At 42.9% G+C, this 21,529-nt stretch overlaps 1 protein-coding gene across 6 annotated transcripts in view; it reads right to left on the bottom strand.

The window, feature by feature from the left end:
- The window catches only part of HMG20A (high mobility group 20A), a 78,385-nt gene that overhangs the window by 19,090 nt on the left and 37,766 nt on the right, over positions 1-21,529 (bottom strand). For 2 of the 6 annotated variants that reach the window (XR_003095414.1, XM_025210835.1), the window contains exons 1-6: positions 14,362-14,630; positions 12,955-13,044; positions 10,734-10,881; positions 8,669-8,884; positions 3,053-3,185; positions 2,657-2,688 (exon numbers count right to left, since the gene is read on the bottom strand). Coding sequence is in view for 5 of the 6 variants with exons in the window: in XM_025210835.1 (XP_025066620.1) it covers positions 2,657-2,688; positions 3,053-3,185; positions 8,669-8,884; positions 10,734-10,881; positions 12,955-13,044; positions 14,362-14,402 (660 nt within the window). In the remaining variant the exon portion in view is untranslated. Of the gene's footprint in view, positions 1-2,656; positions 2,689-3,052; positions 3,186-8,668; positions 8,885-10,733; positions 10,996-12,954; positions 13,045-14,361; positions 14,631-21,529 lie in introns of those variants that run through there. The other 4 variants (XM_025210838.1, XM_006029386.3, XM_025210837.1 and 1 more) reach the window with 4 other exon arrangements.

Raw genomic sequence — 21,529 nt, 5'->3', positions numbered from 1 at the left:
GGCGGGAGCAGAGCCCGTGGGGGGAAGGATTTGGGCTGCCTGCTGCAGGCTTGGTGCTCCCTGCCCTGCTGCCCTCCCCCGGGGCCTCTGCAGCCCAGTGGGCAAGACCCAGCACAAGAGGATGGGGAGGCTTAGTGCTGTGCCACCACCATTGGGAGCCTTGTGCCAGCCACACTGCCATGGTGAGGCACCCCTGCCCACCCGGCAGCAACAGGGGTGGTAGTGGCACAGAATTGTGCCCCCCACTGCTGCCAGGTGGGCAAGAAGTGCCTTGCTGTGGCAGTGTGGCTGGGATGGAGCTCCTGGCAGCAGTGGCACCAAGCCTCCCTGCCCAACTGTGCCGGGGAGCGCCTGCTGGGCCCCTGAGGCCCCATTGGGGAGGGCAAAAGGGTGGGCAGCCCCAAGCCCACAGCAGGCAGCCTGCATTTGCCTTGTGCACAAATCTGGGGGCATGTGCCCCCCCGTTCAGGACTGTGTGCAGCAGTGGGGAGCCAGCCCTACCATCACCTGGGGCCCCATCTTGCTCCCCAGTTGGCCCCACAGCCATGTATACCCACCCAAGATCATGGGCCCCAACCTGGCTGGACAGTGCCCCCAGCCCCAGCTGCCAACACTGCCCCACTTCCTCCCTCAGTATGAGTGCCTCAATCTGTCCCCCCACCCCCCTCAAAGTGATATGCCCCCCAAATAAAAGTCTGGGGGAGCTGCTCTCCATTGCTGCCCACTGAGTCCCGCTCCCACAAGCCCAAAGCAGCCCCTTGCAGATGGGAACTCTGCCAGCCTGCAAGGGGAAACCCACAGTTTCCCAAGTTTTTGTCTGTGAAAGGAAAAAAAAATCTTTGTTTTTCTGCGGAAAATGGAAAACCCAGATCCCTGGACATCACCAACTGGAACCTCTCCATCCTAGACCAGATCAGTCAAGGAATGAGGCATATTTTTCCTGCATAAACCTAGGGACCTTCCAGTTGCAACTATTCAACAGAAAAGGAGCAGCAGAGGAAATATTGTGAGGGTCAAAGAAAATGGCACTAGCAGACAGAAGAGAACAGGAGCATACAAAAGGAATACAGGGAATAAACAGTAAAATGTGGTAAGGGGTGAGGAGGACAAAAGTAAACAGGCTTAAGCGAGGGACAAAAGGAGGAAGGACGAGACATGTCATTGTAGATGGCTTGCTATATGACAGATTTGCAAGGTCACTCTTGACTAGCATGAAATGGAAAACGCATACAAATTCTGTGGTTTTAAAGTTAGACTAAAAGTTCAAAGTAGCCACTGTTCAGGCATAGTAGGCACATTATGTATTCATGGAATAGGATTTGTATGAAAAGTAACAAAGATCTGCATGACACCCGAAAGCCTGTCCACAGCTCTCCCAATTAAGTGATTAGTCCAGTAAAAGATGCCACAAAGAATCCTTGCCTATCAGACATTTCCTGGACCATCACAGCAACAACAACCATCCAACCACCCTACTATGAAAAATAACTGGGTTTTATTGAAATTAAGCCAGATTTACTTGAACACATGTCCATTGCTACAATTTTTGATGCTCATATTTAGGATCACATGTGTAGCATGTTTGAAAGCTAAACTTATGTCAATGATGGTTTATGGTAGCTAAATCATTAACGCTGAGGAAAAAAATGAATAAGGAGTCCTGTTACAACAAGGCAACATTGTTCTAGGCTAAGAAAGTTTTATAACAGGTCCCATGATACACTAGTTATATTTCTCTTTTCCTCTTGAAGAAGCAATGGTATATACTGCTTGCTGCTGAAGGATGGTTCCCTAAAAACAACATAGTGATGCTACTATCTAAGTTGTGGGTGATCTGTCTATTCCTGCAGTTAGTCATTCTTATTTCTTAACCATCATTATTCACACGATACTGAATGCCAAATTTGCAACAAGCTCTTCTGCTTAATTTTCCCCTGCAATTTTGCACTTGCATGCAAGCTACACATATTAATACAATATATCAGGTACTTAAAAGGCTCAATTATTCTAGCTTACATCCATTACTTTTAAGGTTCCAGATAAAAAAAATTATGATTTGCATTGCAGAACTTGAATAAAAGAAAAAAAAAAGGTATTTTTAAAAAGTGTACTCTAAACTGTATTTCTATTTCATTTCAGATTTCTTATAACTACATTAACTTTTTTTCAATTTAATTTTCTTAGTACCAGAAAGCAACTGAGTAATTCTGTTCCATTACCTTTAAATTCTTTGGTCATGGGAACCTATAACCTAGATCAGTATGGGTCAATCTTTCTGGCAGGCATGCCACAAATTAACCCCACAGCCTCCCCAAGTGTCACTCCAATTCCCTTCCCCTGCCCGATCTTCTGCTCTGCTTTCTGTGTTGATTTCTACTTCCTGTTGTTCTAATCTGCAACTGTGCTGCTTGTTCCCTCCCCAGTCTGCCATGTGCCCCACACAGAGGCTGCCTGTGCCATTTGTGGCACCCATGCTGCAAGTTGACTGTCCCTGACCTAAATGATCCAAAAAAAGGGAGAGAAAGAGCAAGAAATTCACAACAACCCAGAGCTCAGGGTAGGTTTTCAAGCAATGTAAAGTGTCTCTTGCTTTCAATGACAATTTACACCAGTTGAGAATCTGCCAGGAATGTGTAGGGCCAAAGACAATATTTACCTCATGGTCATGGGCAGCCTGCCGCGCTGCATCTGAAAAAAGCAAAAGAGGCAAAAGTAGAATGAAGGAGAACTGAAAGATGAAGTTAGTTATGCAACCTAGAAATAATCTCTTTAATTCTTAAAGAAAGGTATGTGCACAGTACTTCTCTCTAACTTCATTTTTTTACGCCTGTGATAGTACAGTTCAGGTACAGTAGTATCTACATAAACCAAATCACTCCTCATACCTTCATTGTTTTTTTAGATGAACACAAAAGGGTAGGTTCTATACAGGGCACACAATAAAAGGCTTTTCAAAAGTGGCCTTGATTACTTGGGATACCTTGTTATTCTAATTAAAGGTCTATTGGTATTTTCATACTTGTTAGGCACTGTATTTGTTATAGTTTAATACCTTGCCGGTGTGATTTTCCTTTTTGCCTATCCTGTGCTTTCCTGCTAAAAACTTTGTAAGCCTCTGTCTTCTGGTACTGCTCCAGCTCTCGCATATAACGTTCTTTATCTCTATCTGCTTCATCAAGGTAACGCTGCAAAAGAAAAAAAAAAACACACAGAACTTCAGGGTAAAAAAATATAGCACAGGTGAACTGCTGATCATCTGCCTAGATGATAGGAAAGGAATGAAGAAAAAACAAATGAGAATGCATGTGAGATGCAGAACACAGAACCCTAAGCTGTGATAATTACAGTGGAAAACCAAAAAAAGTCCAAGAAAAAAAAACACTGAAAAATAAGTAACATTTTAACCAAGTCATTAATTCTGAAGTTTACTTCAAGACTTAAGACAGTTCACCTGAACATAAGAGATGACTGGCTGCTAGGATTCTTAGATAAGTTGAGTACTATTTACATGCTATAATCAGAGAATACTTAATGAACTGGATGTTTGTGGGCAGCATTTCATGCTGCCAAGTAGGAAGCTCTTTAGATTGCTGCAATGGTGTTTCAGTGCTCTTTCAACATTCCTAAGAGAAAACCACTATCATTCGGCAGCCTTCTGAGCATCTCTTCACTTCTCTGATGAGACAAGTGAAACACTGTGGCTACAGTGAGGAAATGCTTTAAAAATCAGAAAAGGATCTAGACGGTTCTGTCAGCTGAAGCTTTAATGTTTGAATTCAACTTGAGAGTGAAAGTCATTCTTGCCTGAAACATTTTCACACGTCTGCATAATGCAAGAAACTTAGCTACAGATCTATTTACAGAAACTACAAACCATTTACAGAGTTGCCATAATAAAAAACTAAGATGAATGGCTGCTTAAAAAAACCAAAAATTGCCTTTCCCTTCATTGCACCTAGATATAATTTTCTTAAGGCCTTTTCCTCAGACAAGTTTAGATCAAGACCTCAACAGTGACCTCAGATATTTTTATATCCAATACATTAAGAGATCAGTACATCCTACTGTCATACATGACGTGCACTTGGCACATTACTTTGCCTTATTACTAAAGCCATTGTTGCAGTTTTGTGTCTGAGGGCAAGATTGATGGAGTTAGGCTATGTATTTCTGTTGGGCATCTTTTGCAGACAGAAGTGAAAGCCTTACAGAGCAGTAGCATGTGTTATTGATATTGCTGTAGAAAATGCAAGTGGAAAGAGATGGACAAGGCTTTCTCCTTAAAACTTTTGACTCCCATATTTTCTCATAGTTTAGGATGGTGTTCCTGAAGCCCTAGCTGCTAGTAAATGTAGCTTTTGTTTATTAATAACCCGCTGTTTTACCCCAGGACTGAGCTAACAAGGGAGAGATATCCCTAGCTTAGCCCATATCACCTGAACTAGAGGAATAACTGCTAGTCCTTTTTGAAAACAAACACTCAAGTGGGACTTCACACATTTTTCTAGTGAGTTAATCAACTCCCTACTACTCAACAGTAATCCTGGGGTTCAGGAATTCAGGATTTCTGTTCTGGAAAAGGAATGTCATGTACTGAGGTTAGAAATAAAATAACCAAAGTCTGATTTGGCCACTCTTTTTTTGTTTTTTTTAAAAGCAGTATGACTGGGATTCATCAGGCTAGGGACATGGATTCTTAGCCTGCAGTGATATTGCATAAGCTTTCTACTACTTATTCACAGAACACTGCAGGACAAGAGGAAAGGGAGTGCTCAGGCGCTGCCTTACCACGTGCTAGGCTAAAATTCCTGGCCTTCATCAACAAGGGTAGTAAACTCCAGGAATTTAAACAATAGCTACAAAAGAGGAGGTCTGAACACCTAGTCTCTTCTTTCCTAGGAGAAGGCACTTTCTCTGATATTATAAGAATATTTGGTCAGAGTACCATATTTACTCAAATATAAAATGACCCTCCCAATAATTACATTAGATAATAAATTTGTTATAATTTACCAGGTATAGAATCTAATCTAATCTTGAATTTGTCCTCCTCCCACTGCTACAGCAGGGAAAATAAATCCCCTTTGCCCCCCCACCTCTTCTTCCCTCTGTAATAGCTTCCCTCCTTCCTTCCTATCAGACCCTACTCTCCCTGAGCACATAGAAGTAAGGAGCAAATTAAAAAATGTTGACCTTGAAATAAACATAATTTACCATGTAGGCAAATTATTACAGGTACCCAAAATTGATGCATGTTACCTTTTGTGAAACTGCTGCAAGTTTTAGCATAGGCATGCCATAAACACACTTTAAGCAACACTTTTTTACCTACTTAAATATAGTATAAACTATGCATGATATTCGTCCAAAACCAAGAGGCTCATGGTAGTTCATTGGGCAGGGCCCAGGAGAGCAAACATTTCAAGTGATGGTAACCCCACAGCTCAGCACTGCTCAATATACATGTGTTTATTCCACATACCCCCTACAAAGGATCCATGTGCTAAACAGACTCCCACTCATGACTGAAACTGGGTGTTCTTGTCATGAGTCCTGAGATCCTTCACAAATTGATATGAAGATGAGGCACAACTTAGTCTGGCTTTACCTCATGGAGGGCAGGACCACACTAATCATATGCAACAGACTGAGAGAGAGGGCAACAGAGGGGTTTGGGGTGAACTGTTTGAAGCCCCATTCAGTGATGTTTGCCAGATATTTAAGGCTGGTGAAGAAACAGGAATCATTAGACATGGGAAAGAAAGGTACAGTTCAGCTGTGGGAGTAAAGAGGAAGTAAAAATATATTCAATGTAGTGGCTCACCAAAAACTTGAAAAAGTTGGCATTCAGGGGGACTGCCTGTAATGAGCCACCAGCTACCGTGGATCTTTATTCAGATGAGCTATGTGTTTGTGGTAGATTCCCATCAGTATGTTTCCCCTGTTATGGTCCATGCGTTTTAGTCATACTTGCATTGGTTGAATTTAATTAACTTCACAGTTGGTTTCCATTATTGAGTACATGCTGCTTTTGGCAGCAGTTTAATGATAGGCAGGTATTTAATGAGACTTATTTGTACACTAATATAAGGCAATGGTCTTTTCTTCTCCATGCTGACTGGGGAAAAAAACCTTGTCTTGTATATTCAAGTAAATATGATATTTCAGTTATCCTACCCTTCTTCCCTCAGCTCCTGGAATGACTGACAGTATTCACGCTGCAAAAGATGTATTATCAAGTTCAGCAGACTTGCCTTGACATGCATTTTCTATTATTGTTAACATTTTCATAAAATATTGTATAGACAAATAATATCCATGTATAACTGATATTCTAGGAAGTGACACAAAACATCAACGTTGACAGAAGACAGTCTCAGGGTATAAAAGATTTTTTGTAAAATGTGTAAGGAAAGAAAATCCAATCCGGTGAAATACTGACAAAGGGGTAAATGCAGAACTCTTCTCTACTCTGTATCAACTCACTTTCTAAAACTATAAAAGATTCAAAGACTACTTAGAGTTTATATTGTACATTGTGGTTCTTCCCCACCCCTACTTCAATCGTTTTGGTTTTTTTTTTAAAAAGTAGGGGTGCACCAACAGAGATTGTTTTGGCCAATACGGATAGCCAATTTTTAATAAACCATATTGGCCAATACTGATCCAATTTCCAATATGTGGCCTGACAGTTTGGAGAATAGCATCTGGCAGGTAAGTCTGTTGTAGGTGAAGAGAAGAGGGGAGAGGGAAGGGCTGTATGTGGGGGACTGAGGCCCCCACAGTGAGGGAGGGAGTGGGGCTGGCGCTGCACAGCCAAGGCAGGGCATGGGATGGAGCCGTGACTCAACAAAGGGGCACAGGGAGGTGGGGGCAGCTCCTGCTCCCAAGAGGCAATGGGGAGGCGTGTGCCCCCGGATCTGTGCTTGGGGCAAAAGTAGGCTGCGGCTGCAGGCTGGGAATGGCACTGGGCTCTTCCTGGCAGGGGGCCTGGGCCAGGGCTGTGCTTGGGGCAGGCAGAGGTGGCATTGGGAATGGGGCTACGGCAAATTTTGGGGTGGATGTAGCACCCCCTATAGTCCCCTTCCCAGCACCACTGCCACCTGCCCCAAGCACAGTACTGGCCCAGCCCCCTTGCCGGGAAGAACCTGGCACCACCCTCAGCCCACAGTGGCAGCCCACCCTTGTCCAACACACAGATCAGGGGGGTACACACCCTCCATACCACCCACGGTGAGTGTAGCAGCAGGAGCTAACCCCCCTCCCCATGCTCCCCAGATGAGCTGCTCACAACTCTGTCCTATGTCCTGCCCCTGCCCCACTCCCTCCCTTACCACAGAGGCCTTGATCTGCCCTGTCAAGCCCCTTCCCCCCCCCCGCCCCTTTTCCCACAACAGACTTACCAGCTGGATGCTGCTCTCCATGCTGCTGGGCTATGCTCCTGGCTGCCTGTGTGCTGCGGCACAGCTGTGCGCATGCATGGGGCATTTATTGGTAACATTATCGGCCACATCAGCCAAAAAAACCCGATTGCCAATAATGTCAAATTTCCTTATATTGGTGCCAATATGATATGGGACTGATGTATCGGTACCCCTCTAAAAGTAAGAGATTGGGAGTTCCTGTTCAGGCTGCCTTACAGTAATCAGTTCAACTATGATGCTGTGATTAGTGTAAATTCAGTCAAGGTAATGGTGTTTGCTCCGGTGGAAGAAGTTAAAGAAACAGAAAAAAAGGTGGACTTTGCTGTCATTCACACAGTCAGGTACAGTGCAGAAGGTCCAAGTAAAGATCAAAAGATGTACTGTATTCTGGTTGAAAGAATGCAAGTTCCCTTTTCTGGGACAGAATTTTAGAGAGAGACAGACTCAAATGATGGAACAACTCATGTCTACAGTTTTTCAGAACCATACTAGAGAGCACCATACCAAAGCATTTCACATCTGCTCCAAAAGAAGGAGCTTATTGGTTTGTGGCCAGGGCTGCATTACGGTGGATACTTTGCATCTGTTTTGCAAGGTAATACTTGTGAATTGCATCACTACAGCATTCCCCAGTGGTGTCCTGAGATAGTGTAGATATAGCTCTTAAATTGATAGTGAAGGTACAAAACTTTAAAAAGGACAAACTTGGTGTAAAACAGCTTTTCCCCAGTTCTGTATCAGCAGCCTGTTCCTACAGGTCTGCTGGTCTTCCTCTGAAACCAAAAGTTTACATCCCCTAATAAGTTAACAAGGTCCACCCATCAGTCCTGAAACCCTGTCAGTTTCCCTCAGCTGTAGTGAGTAGGGATAAACTCCTGCCCCACCACTAACTATTTCAGCCTTGGAAAACCCAGTTTCAGCTGAGACCTGGGATAGATAATACACAGGTCCAATCTACACAGATCCCACACAAGCTGTAGATCCTCTCTAGACCTTTCACCAATATTCTGAATACAATGCATTGTTTGTAGGCCTGATGGAATTTTTCCCCAGCAACGACTGGCTTAAGATGCTTTGATCCCAAAAGGTTTCATTCCTTCAGTCTTGGAGGGTCTGTGCACCACACCTTAAAACACCTTCCTAAACACCCTGGCAGTCGCACACTGTCATCTTCCTTACTGAGCACCTATTTTTCCATTAAACAACAATCAAATTCCAACAAGGAAAAGGGAGTTTAATGGTACCCGTTTCTCTTCGGGAGGCAATTTACTCCATTCGTTGCCCAACATCCTGGTGATCTCTGGGAAAGGGACTTCAGGCCTCTTCGCTCGAAGCTGCTCCCTACGCTCATTCATGAATCGCACATACCCTGTGAGGGGGGATTTTGGGGCATTGCTGTCCCTAAGGGGTTTCTTCCTCTTTCTCCCTTTGGCCCAGCCTCCTCGTTTAGTTCTTTGCTGCTGCAAAATGAAATGGAATAAAATTCAGATTGAAGCAAAAACCCCACCACCCCTGGAAGGAAGAGATTTCTCAAACATTTTCATAAGGACCATGTTGCCGCAGTATACACTTATCTTCCTCTGTTAAATTCAAACTTGATTTTAGTCCAAGCCCAACTTTCTGATTAAAGCTAAATAAGCCTCATTATCAGAAACTATTTAATAGCATCACTCCTAGTTCCTGAGACAAATGAGACAACATCTCCATAACCCTAGTGAAATCCTCTAGCTATAAGATCATGAAATGAGACAAGCCTCATCACACCAAATCATCCATCTGAATGATACTGAAACATTTATTATGGTCCACAATGGAATTTATTAATGGACCACACTGTTAGTATATTACCTCGAGCAGTGACTCCTCACAGTTACTTTACAAGGAAATAAATAAATCTCAGTGCACCTAGACAACTGAGAAATATTATGCCACAGAATTACATTTCTTCCTGACCACAGTTGTGAAGTTTGAGAAGTGACAGCTCGTGAAAGTGTCATCCAAAGTAATAACTGCAGATGCAATTCTGATTCTAAACTGAATGTCTAATCCTTCTTTTTACTGAACAAAGTTCTTTGTTTCCATATCCTATTGTGGGTCCCATATATTAGCCAACACGATTGTTCTTAACTAGTCTTCTCCCTTCTAAATTTGTTGCTTCTGGGTGTGGTACGTCCTAGTCTTCTAGTGTGAAGGTTGTTGTGTTGGTTCTCTTTACTACATGTTATTCCCATCTTCATTTATTACTTTGTTTTTTAAACAACTTTTGTAAGCCTCAAAGAGCATTACAGAAACAGATAAATACCCCTTATTTACAAATGAACCTTGGCTATAAAGTATCTTGTTCGAGGACCAAAAGTGAACCCATGTCAGAGACATAAATGACAAACCATCCAATTCTGTCATGCAGAGTAAATCTCAATACTGCCTTTTTATGCTGTACACTATCAGCTCTCCTTGTATGTTCACCCTCCTTCAGGGGTCTAATGATTTTGTTTGCCTTTTGGGTATTTTACTATATTTGGAATAGTGTTTTGAGATGAGGTCAAACTGAACACAGGATTCAAGAAGAGGACCATCTCTTTATTATAAAAGCACTTTAACAAATGATTTTTTTCTGTTCTTTAACATTCTAAATCATCCATATGAGTAAGGGAGAGTGCACAGGTTCAGTCTAAGAAAGAATTGTTACTTTTCATTAGGATCACAAAACACTACACACTGGATAAGTATTTTTACAATTAGGGAAATGGAAGCACTGTCTGACTTGTCCAAGGCCACATAGTAAATCCTGGAAAGAGCTTTCAATAGAACTCAAATTTGAATCCTAATTTTTTTACATTAACCATCAGGCACTACTATGTCTCCTGAACAAGCATTCAAGATATCCTCTATACTCTTCTAAAAGTTATGTACAGTTTCCTTGAAGGGGCATCAATTATCAATTATCTGAATTAGAAGCCAGGGTAAACTGTGGCAATAATATAGTTAATCTTCATGGAAGGGAGAGGACAGTTAAACAAACCTCCAAAATACTAACCTTTCCTGGCTACTTTGGGGGCAGATATCACTTTCTCAGAAGGCCTACCTGCTAGCTTTCCCTGACCATAGGAATGTGGTTGTATAACAGAAGCAAAATAGGTAGGCTGAATAAAGACATGAAAAAGAACCTCCTGAAAATGGTAAATGGATGAAGGTATGTGTCTGTAATGAGAAAAACTTGAATGGGTAAGATGAACTACCAGGGGGACAGCCTATGCTTTCCCCTTCTATCAACAAGTCATTTGTGCCAACTCTGTTATTTCAACTCACCTCTTCTTCAGGCTTCTGTTCACTGCTTTCAACTGTATTAGAAGACTCATTTTGAGGCTGCTGAACTTGTGACAAGTCCTCCACCGAGTCCGTGTTGTTCACAGGCTGCGACGCTCCACCACTGAACAAACCCTCAGAGTGGACTAGGCTGGAAAATTAGGTCACAGTATGAGAAAGTGCAGCCATTATCATGGTAAGCGATTTCCCTCTGCTCCTCCAGAATATGCAATGATGTTGCGAATATTATTCAAGGTTGGTGCCACTGAAAAGATGAGAAATTTCAAAACGGCAACTCTGAATACTGTATGTTCCATCAAAGTGATTTCTAGGACATGGTCTACAGTTCTTATCAAGGGCTTAGGATAAAAATGCTTCCAAATCCTGATGGAGACAAAACAGTCCTAAAAAAACTAACTTTTGTGTGAGAATAGTTTCCTCCAAGCTAATCTGCTTCAAACAACTATCATATATGAAATCCTAAGAAAATGAAGGTTGAACAGGAATGAAGACTGCATGAATTCTACAGTAGTGTTCAGAACAAACAATGCTTGGAGAGGAAGGTCTTATTCTTCATTTCCCCCTGTAAGGAGGTGAAAACTGTGGTTTTAAATATGGTACTCTTTTTGCCTCCTGGCTGGTCAGCAAGAAGCAGCAGGGCCCCCAGAGCCCCATAGCCAATCAGCAATGGGGGAGAATGCACAGGGGAACCTGCAAAATTAAAGGAGCTGCCACGCAGCCCACTTCCGCTGTGAATTCAGTAGGCCTCTATCTATACTACTTGGTAAGTCCTTCTGTGGCATTGGGGTTCCATGGGATTTGAGATGGAAATTTTTACAGTACTATCTCCTGCTGATATATCTGGATAATTAGGTCCCACTAGATCCCTGAACAGCAAAGTAGCCAAGAGATTTTGAGAGACCTGTATCAGTCAATCACAGCCCCTTGAAGAAGCCAAGCTGTCTCAAGAGAGTAGCCAAAATTGAAGATGTGTAATCTATGAACATCCCCATAGAGCTGCTTGGACCTCGAGATTCTGCTGCAACAATCCAGTGGTCATTCTAACTGTTGTTCTCACTGGAACGATTCACAGAAAATTTTAGAATCTGTTGGGTGGGGTCTCTGGCCCACTACACATTTTTTGGGAATAGAGTTGTACACCTCAAATGCATCCTGTTCTGAAACATGTACCAGTTGAGTCAAGTTCACTGGTGAAAACACACGGGCCAGAAAGGGTCAAGCTTGATTTCTAGATCCTAGACTGAGTTTGCAGAGTTAGCAGCTGCTGGGAGGAGAGGAGGTGGCAGGGGGTAAAAACCCAAAAACCTATATTTATTATGAATTAAGCATATGTGGAGTCCTTAGACGTAATATGAAATATCATAGTGACATTTTCAGAATAGCTTTTTTAATTTTTTAATCATTGCAGTCTTCCAGTCTATCAAAAAAAAAAAGCAGTCAGTCATTTACAGATAAGTTTTTAAAACTACATTTATAGGAACAATTTAACTGATTTTCAATGAAAGGTGATAAAAGGTTATTCAAGATGTTAATCTCTTCCGACCACATATGGCAGCAGCAAATCTTCAGTCCAAGATATGCTGAGCCAAACTCAGGGACACCTACTTGAAAAGGCCTGTGTTTAATTATAGTTCGTACCATGTTTAACTGGAGTTGCACTTGCTTACACAAAATCTGAGCTTGTCCTCTGGAGTCCTAAGAACAGAAATAAGCCTGTCCAAGCATAACCATGTTTCAAAAAAATATATATAAGGGTCTCATCTTTCATCACTGCACCCACAAACAAAGGCCTCTGGCTTTATGGTCTGTGAAAATAGGGAGAGGTTGCTTGCTGGACAGGAAAAACATTAATTTAGCAGCTTTGTTTTGGAAAGTCTTTTGATGAACAGCATATCTTTAACAAAAAAAAAAATCTCTGTTTAGCAGGGTCCACAGCAGCAAATAAAACCACTCTGATTGCAGACTAAGACTGTCCTTGGAAAGCAAGCTTTTAAAAGTAACATAGAGATACACCTTAAAAAGAAATGTATAATATTGCTCAATAAGTTTGGTTGCTGGAGTGCAAGATTGCTACATCAGGGCCAGGGGAGACTTTTATAATGTGATTTGTACAAGGTGCCTTTCTTCCCACAGAACTAATTTCTCTGTGGAGTCTTCAGGGACAGACTATATGCAAACTGAGTTTAAGAAAGTAACTGCTTACCCAGTTGTGGCAACTTCATTGCTCTCCTTTGACCCATCTTCATCCGTAAATAATGGGGGGAGGGATGAGCCAGCCATCAGGTTCTCCATACTTTTGGAAAGATGAGAAAGTGGAAGCAAAAATATTTTACTTACTTCTAGCAACTGCCCTTCCCCCTTGCAAATTTCTTGGTAAATCTTATATAATATAAATCTTAAGTGCAACACACAGCATCAACTCCTATTTAACCCTAACACCTTGGTTAAGTTTGACTTCCAACTAATAAATTGACAAATTTTATTTTGTGATTTAAACCAACCTACTAGGGCTGTGCAAAGCTTTGGTCGCTGATTCGATCTGGACGGATTCAGTGGACGAATCGAATCAGGAGACCCTTTAATCTCTCTGAATCGAATCAGAACCCTTCGAATCAATTCAGAGAGATTTGGTGATTTGGATATAGACACAGACTCAAATGTTTTGTCCACATACCTCAAGGTACCAGGCAGCTTTTGAATGCTGTGATGCTGGGGCACATGGAGTGTACCACAGGAGCCCGGGGGTGTCCCCAGTGTGCTTGGCAGCAGACCTGGAAGTGGATCAGATGCACTGGTCCCCCACCCCAGGAGACTGGTGCTTCCTGGGTCTGGGGGGCACACCCGGGGTCACCCTGCAGCCAAATCATCAAGCCTGGGGAGCGTGGGGGAGCCCCCCGGCAGACTTGGAAGTGGACCGGGAATACCGGGTCCACTTCTGGTCTCGTTGCTGAGCATGCGGGCCCCCCCCGCCACCGCACTCCTGTGGGAGGCTCCATCCGCCCCAGCATCGTAGCGCTCATGAGCCATGCCTGGTCCCTTGAGGTATGCGGAAAAAACATTTAAAAGCTGCGTCTATGTCCAAATTAGCATCAAATCTTCAGATTTGGCTGAACTGAATCAGGGACGGTGATCAGAATCAACTAATCAAATGACTCTCTCCGATTTGGGCTGAATCGGAATCAAATAGGGCCCATTTCGCACACCCGTACTACCTACCAACCCACACTGCTGGTCATCCCACATAGGACCCATCAAGCACACACATGCAAATAGAACTGAAAACTTCAGTAACGTTCTGCTTAGCTACCTGAATCAGACTTGCAGTTTGAGATTGCATTTTTTTACTTCCTCTTCTGTACTTTCATGACATTTTTGTTGTGCCTACAATAGTGCATTATTTATCTCATGGGGCTACATTCCAGTGGTCACTGAAGTATTTCCTGTTTACTGACTACCCTATGACAAACTGAATGCTGCCATGAAAACAAAAGAAATGGGCAACTGCTGTTGACAGTTTAATCAAAGAAACCTGGTTTCCATGTCAGAAGCAGCTGTTGTATCCTTACATGCACTAAAGATATAAGGATTGCAAAACAGAGTAAATTCATACCTGTATTTATTACACATGATCACTGAAAAAGGAAAGACCATATAACTTCTGTTGACAGTCTCTGTTGGAGAGACCTTCTGTTCCTTTCAGAGCTACCCAAGGTTCTCATCTGGGTATTGCTGCTGACCTCCCCATTCGTACATAAGCCCCTCATCTGGATTTAGTGGTGCATTAAACCTAGGCTAACCTGCAACTGAGACACTTTTCAACACATTCTCAAAGAAAGGTAAACCTCAGTTAAAATGACATACTTTGAGAAAATATTGGTCACACCTATGAAAAATATAGGCCTATTGTCTGTATTATATAAAGCAATTCTAAATAGCCATATAGAAGAAAAAGCATTGTTTATAATAAAGTGGACTAATGGCATTGGATGAAGAATGGGAGACCATCTGGAACAATGGTCCTCATACATCTATCTACATAACAATAAAAAAAATATTTAATCATCCTCTCTATTGATGGTCTTTAACTCTACTTAGAATTAAATCCATTAATGGCACAAAAACAAGCAATTGTTGGAGAGAATGCAATCAGCCAGGAAGACTATCACATACAGAATTAAACTGTTCTAGAAGAAGGGTGAGGAGACTGAGGGTAATAACAGGATGCCAACTGTCCCATAATGGTCTTACTGAACCTTCCTGAGAACTCTACAACATAAGAGTTATAAGAAATTAATCACTCATCTTCTAGTGGCAGCTAGAATGACATCCTGAAAAAGCCTGAAAGACATGTGACATCCCTAAAAACATCACTGACTGGTTTCAAACAGTTTGGGAAGTTTAAGCAATAGAAACGTTGTTTTATCAAGTCAGTGTTCTACAAGGCAGAAGGAAGAGAGATGCTTACTTTTAAAATTTGGTGGAAATTTTTGGAATTTGCTAAAAAACAACCAACCAACCAACCAAAAACCCCTCTCCTGCCTCCAAACCAGAAAGTTTGAGAAACTTTGTTGAAAGTCTCAGGAAAGTGCAAGTTCTATGAAATAACACTAAAAAACAAATTTGAAATATATTGAAAATGAAAAGCAGAGATGAGTAGATAAGAGAGATGTATATTATGAAGTATTTTTTTTGGAGGGGGGAAAGAGGGTAAATTATTATATAGAGATAAAGAAAAAAAAGCTTGACAAATGTAAAAGAATGGTAAGAGACTGAAAGCAAGAGAGAGAAAAAAACCCCAAGACCCCTGTGGTTATTGATTTCAGTTAAAGGAGCACTGTTGATTTGTCTTTACATAAATTTTAGGGGGTTGTACATATCATTAAATGTTAAATGTGTTATTTGGTAAGTTAAATTTGTTATCATTTGGTAAACTTTATTAATAAAGTTAAAAAACCTCAAGAAACACTAGGCTAGCTTTTTATGAATGGAGACCTTGGGTCAGAGCACCACACTCCAGGGGGTTGGCTGATACACCGCACACTCTGTATTGTGAACCTATGTAAAATACCTTGAGTGCTGATGGTTCTCCAATGTATTCCAACAAAGAATAATACATCCTAGCAATATACAACTTGGGGAGCAGCATCAGTAAGGGCTCTGCATTCAGATAATTTGCACTGTGGCTGCCTGTACCTGAACTAGGCTAACACAGACCCTCAAACCTAGTGGGAAATCGCTCAGGTTAACTGCAACAAAGACAAACCATCAGAGCTTCATCAGCATGTGGCATGAAACAGACTGGAACGAAAGCTAAATCTCAGATTTAAAACACTCTGGCTAAATGCTGGCACTTAAAAAAATTCCCAGATTCTCACAGTGACCACAACCATGCTACAGTGGCATTACTTTAAAACAACATAAAAAGGAGAGTAACGGTGAAACAATGCAGGGTTTGTTAGCAGATAGGCGCTAGCTTTTAAAGAAAAGTCAGACTGTGAAACTGTATAAGAAGGTGCAGTATATTAAGAAGTTGAAGTGTACTTGAATATTGTATTTATTTTTAAAAAAAGTCTTTGGAATTATAAATGACATGAATAGAGCAGAACTCAGCAATTTTAGAAAGTCTGGTTCAATATTTCTGAAAACTGTCATCTTGGCAATCAAAACAGAAATCTGTTAGAGATGGTAGAGGCCTCACTAGATAATAAAATGCTTAACTATGATGTGCTTCCAGTTTATTCCTTTAAACAAGCACCCAGCAGATCAATGCAAGGTCTAGGTGAAACATGTACACTACATCAATCTGATTTCCATTGGGGATGAAAATTATACTGTAAAGATATCCTCATATTTTTGATGTATATAGGGAGAGCATACAGGAGTAGACTCGTGAGAAAGAAAGGGATTGAGGATATTAATCCTTCTCTATTGCCTATCCTGTGTTTTTTAATCTCTGGAGTGCTTTTCCCAACTGAACCCTTTCTAAAGAAGTTAGCAAAAGACCCTTTTATTTGAAAAACAAATGAAAATTAAAAAGCTAGGGTTTCTGACTGCTCCTAAAAAAATGGACATTATCTTAGGAAAAAAAAGTTATAGACACAATGGTTGTGTGTCACTAGATTAACAGATATATGTTCCATCCAAGTCAAGGTTGGGGTTCTTAAATGAAACATTGAGAGAGCCAAAGAATTAAACTGGACTTGAAAAATGAATTATTTGCCAATTTCTTGGAGAACTGCTTAAGTACAGAAAACCAAGCCAAGTTCCTAAATATAATCCTTACTCTATCAGTGTACTAAGCGCTCTGAATGGAACAAGTTAAACAGATAATAAATGAAGAAGTTTTGCTTTGTGTCACACACGGCTATTGAGCTTGCAACTTCCTTCGGTGGTAGAGGAACCCTTATTTATCTGATAAAAAGGAAAAGTTTAGGAAAAAGCCAGGGCAGCTTCTTGGAAAGATTTTCTTAATAAGAAAAACAAAGCTGTGTGCCCATCTCCTTTGGAAAAAAAAATTATATAAAGCAACTTATTTTACAGACTTCTCTCCAACAGACTTCCCTGGCATCCCTGACATTCAAAATCTCAGCTTTGTCAGTCTGGTAGCACTCTGCACTCCTGCAGATGTCTCGAGGGAATAGAGACTGCTTGGTGGTGAACAAGCCATCACAATATTTTTCTGTCCATCATGCACAGTACGACAAGAGTTGCAGAACTGAGGATAGGAAAGAGCAACTAGTAGGCTAATCATAAGCAGATCTCATGCAACAACTCTTATGTAGCTTCATCAGCATGAATTTAGGCCAAAATATTTACGTTGCTGTGCTTCAAGTATGAATAAAAACATTAAATTATTGCCTTTTTCTGACTTTATCTTTTTCAATCAAAAGATAAACAATATGAGGAGACAGATATACAAAAACAGAGACAGCAGTTACAGGTATGAAGTCCATGTTGTGATACTTCAGCCCAACAACAGCCAACTTTTTCTCAGCTTCACTTATCATCCATAATCATATGGAAGAAATGGTATTTGAAAAAAACAACACTGCTTCAGCAGTTCAACCTCACCATTATTAGCTGTGTTCAGAAAGCTGCTACACCTTCTGAAGCACGGCATCAATAAGAGCTGCTCTAAACTAGGTTAGATAAGCTGGTGTTAAAGAAATACCAGAAACATACTTTAAGGCAGGGGCGGGTAATTATTTTGGGCAGAGGGCCATTTACCGAGTTTAGGCAAGCTGTTGAGGGCAAGCTGTCAAGGGCCGCCTCCTTTGACAGGCAACCAGAAGCAAATAAATATTCACTTTACTAAATTTTTTAGGGGCCCTGCAGGCTAGATAGAATGGCCTGGTGGGCTGGATTTTCCCCACCCCTTCTTTAAGGTTTCCAACATTGCCCACACTGCTGGAAATGATTCAGCACAGTCAACAGTGAGAATTTTTAAAAGCTTCCCTACTACATGCAAGAAGTGACAGAGCACCTCTTCCACTGGTTTCCTCCACTAGGGTTAACAGAGTTTGAGAGGTCCATTTTTTCAGGTTCTATGGCCAGTCCCTTGATAACAAACAGTGAAAAATCACTTGTGACCAGAAATAAGCATGCCTTATTTTCTTTCTTCCCTGAAGCCATACAAATTTCATTCACATGAACTGCAACTTAGTGACTGCATTGAGAGGAAAAATTCTTGGATGAGAAGGAAAGTATAGATATTACTGGAGTGGAAATGCAGCAGGCATTCTTGTCATCAGATTTAAGTTAAAAAAAATACTATTCCCTAAAACAACAGGGGAAGGAGAGCGGGGAGAGAAGCAGAGAGGAAGTTTGGCAGGCTGTAGCCATCAGAAGATGAGGTAGAATTATACACAGCTGGAGGCAGCGAAGCATAGGTAGGCAGTGTGACTACTAGGAAAGAAGGGGACCAAGAGAAAAATCCACCCAACTAGAAATTTCCAACCATCACTAGATCCGCAGTGTGAATCCTACAGATGCAACTGGTCAAACAGCATGGGAAGTTCTACAGGACACTGCTGGAGAAAGCTGCTTAGCCTAAAAGTGTAAGGGAGACAGGGAAAGGAAAAAATACACCAAGCATCTCCACAAAGTAGCCAACAAAGAGAATTGTCCTAGGGAGTTGAATATTCAGAAAGAGAGAAGTGGGCCAGAGGACAGTTTACTGTCTTTCAAAGCCAAAGACAGGATAGCCTGAAGTTAACAAGAAAGGATCCATTGGCAATGATGCACTGCAAGGAGTCACTGCTACACATCAGAATATGGGAGGCTCTAAGAAATTCAGCAGCAGGCAGCGGGCCGTCGGGGTGCTTATGGCCCAAGGCAGAGCCCCCCAGTGGCATGCAGTTCCAGCTGAGTCCCAAGAGCTGCATGTGGCAGCAAGGAGAGGGGCCAAGTGGCCCGGTTCCATTGTACGGGGCTCCCTGTGGCTCACGTGCAACTCCAGCCGTGAGCTGCTGAGGGGGCAGCCCCACGGGATGGAGCCACTGGCCTGGCACCACTCCCTGCTGCCATGTGAAGCTCCTGGGACATGGCCAGGGCGGCAGGGAGTGGAGCCCAGTCAGCCTGGCTCCATCGTATGGAGCTCCCCACCACTCCCAGCGGAGTCCCAGGAGCCGCACATGGCAACAGGGAGAGGGGAAGACAGCTGGCTCCATCACATGGGGCTCCCCACAGAGGCACGAGTCCTGGGAGCCGCTGAGCAACATTTTTCTTCCGGGTTTCCTGTGCAAACTTTCAAATTATCATGATTAGTTTGAAAAAAATAGCTCCATAGCTATGCTGGTATCCCTGAAATGGTCGGAATTGTGTATTTACTGTGGTGGCTTATGACGTGAAATAAACTAGCTGGGCTTTGTGCCATAGATATTTCAAGTCATCAACAGCAGGTCCTCCAAGCATTTTCTTGTGATCCATTCATATATTCTCTTCCTTCCACTTTCTCCTTAATCCTTCACTTTTCACTGACAGCAACTCTTAAGCTAAAGAAACCCTCCTGCTTCCCCCAGTCACTTGAAACCATGCATGGAGCAGAGACCACCCCAGACACTGCTAGGCCTCTTTTTCAGAAGAGAAGGGAGCAACAGAGAAGAAAAATGTACTTTGGGAGAACAGAAGGGCAAGGCACATGTTTAATGCATCCCCTGTGAATCAATTAGTTTGCCTTCCAAAAACACTTATGTATTCTTAGTAGTCCAAGAATCAATTTAAAATGCCTAGAAATCACAGAACAAGAGAGTCAAATTTCAGCAGAAGGATAAAACTTTCATCCTGCCCAAGTTGTATTAAGATAGTCACATAATTTGCTAGATAGAGCTTTTTGAAGAGGTGCTCAAAGAGTAGGCCTGTAGGTACCGCATGCACAGAAAGGCCCATTTTTTCACATACATCTTACATGTTGATATTTGCATGCGCAGTTACCATGAACACCTGAACAAATCCTTTAGGCAGGTTCAAATTTCCATTCTGAAGAAACATCCCTGGCAATAGCTTAATTTTAAATTATACCAGGAATCTAAAATCTACACATGAAGAAAAAGAATGGGGATGGGTCTTTTTATAGAGGAAAAGGAATAAGGGAGAAGAAAAGGCAAACAGTAAAAGGATAGGAAAAAAAATACCCAACTTTCAGCAGTTCTAATACCAATGAGGGGCAATGTGAGGAAAGAGGTGCAGCCATGTCAAATGGTAATAGGACCTGTTCGCTAATTATCAGGAATCTGGGTTTTCTGTTTCCCATGGGAAAAAATGTGGATTTTCCTTTTTAACTAAGAAAAAATGTGGATTTCTCATTTTTAACAGAGAAACACGTGAATTTTCCACTTTTGCAAAGAGTTTTGGGTCTTGGGGCCACAGACAGCTTGTCCAGGGGGAAGGGGGGGCAGGGGCTGGCTCCCTGCTGCTGTACACTCCTGGGGGAGCATGGGGGGCACGTGTCCTCCAGACACAGGGTGGGGGTGGGTGTAGGCTGCCTATTGCAGGCTCTGGTTCCCTGCCCGGCTGCCCTCCCCCAGGATCTCTGGAGCCCAGTGGGCAGCACCTGGCACAGCTGCATAAAGCAGCACTGGGCAAGGAAGCCCTTTGCTGCTGGGAGCTCCATACTGCCCTGGTGAGGTGCCCTCTGCCTGCCTGGCAGCAGTGGGGGTGGCATCATGGAGTTGTGCCCCTTGCTGCTTCTAGGTAGCCAAGTGACACCTCGCCAGGATGGTGCAGAGCTCCCAGTGGCTACAAGCTTCCTCGCCTAGCCCTGCTCTGCCCTGCCACACTGGGTCCCACGCACTCGGCCGCGGAGGCCCCAAGCGGGAGTGGCGCCGGGGCACCCGGCCTGTGATGGCAGCAGCCAGCCCGCACCCTCCCCGATGGGCTCTGCTCCAGCTGTGCTGCCCATGGGGCAGGAGTGGCCAGGCTCTATGCTTCACTCCACCACAACAGCCACTGCCTCTGGAGAGTAGCAGCTGGGATTTGGGCAGTGCTGCAGGGGGTAGGGGGCTGCCGACCCAGGTCACTGGCTCCATAAACTCTGGCAGGGCTAGGATATGGGGGGCAAGGGGCACTAGCAGGGCCTGGTGGCTGTGTCTTGGACTAGCGGAGGCCCCAAGCGGGAGGGTAGCAGGGCAGGCAGCCTGTGATTGCAGCAGGCAGCCCGCACCCTCCCCGATGGGCTCTGCTCCAGCTGTGCTGCCCATGGGGCAGGAGTGGCCAGGCTCTATGCTTCACTCCACCACAACAGCCACTGCCTCTGGAGAGTAGCAGCTGGGGATTGGGCA

The sequence above is a fragment of the Alligator sinensis genome, unplaced genomic scaffold (assembly GCF_000455745.1).
Source record: "Alligator sinensis unplaced genomic scaffold, ASM45574v1 scaffold319_1, whole genome shotgun sequence".
NCBI lineage: Eukaryota > Metazoa > Chordata > Crocodylia > Alligatoridae > Alligator > Alligator sinensis.
Note: the sequence above shows the minus strand (reverse complement) of the source record. Positions and strands in the feature narration are given on the sequence as shown.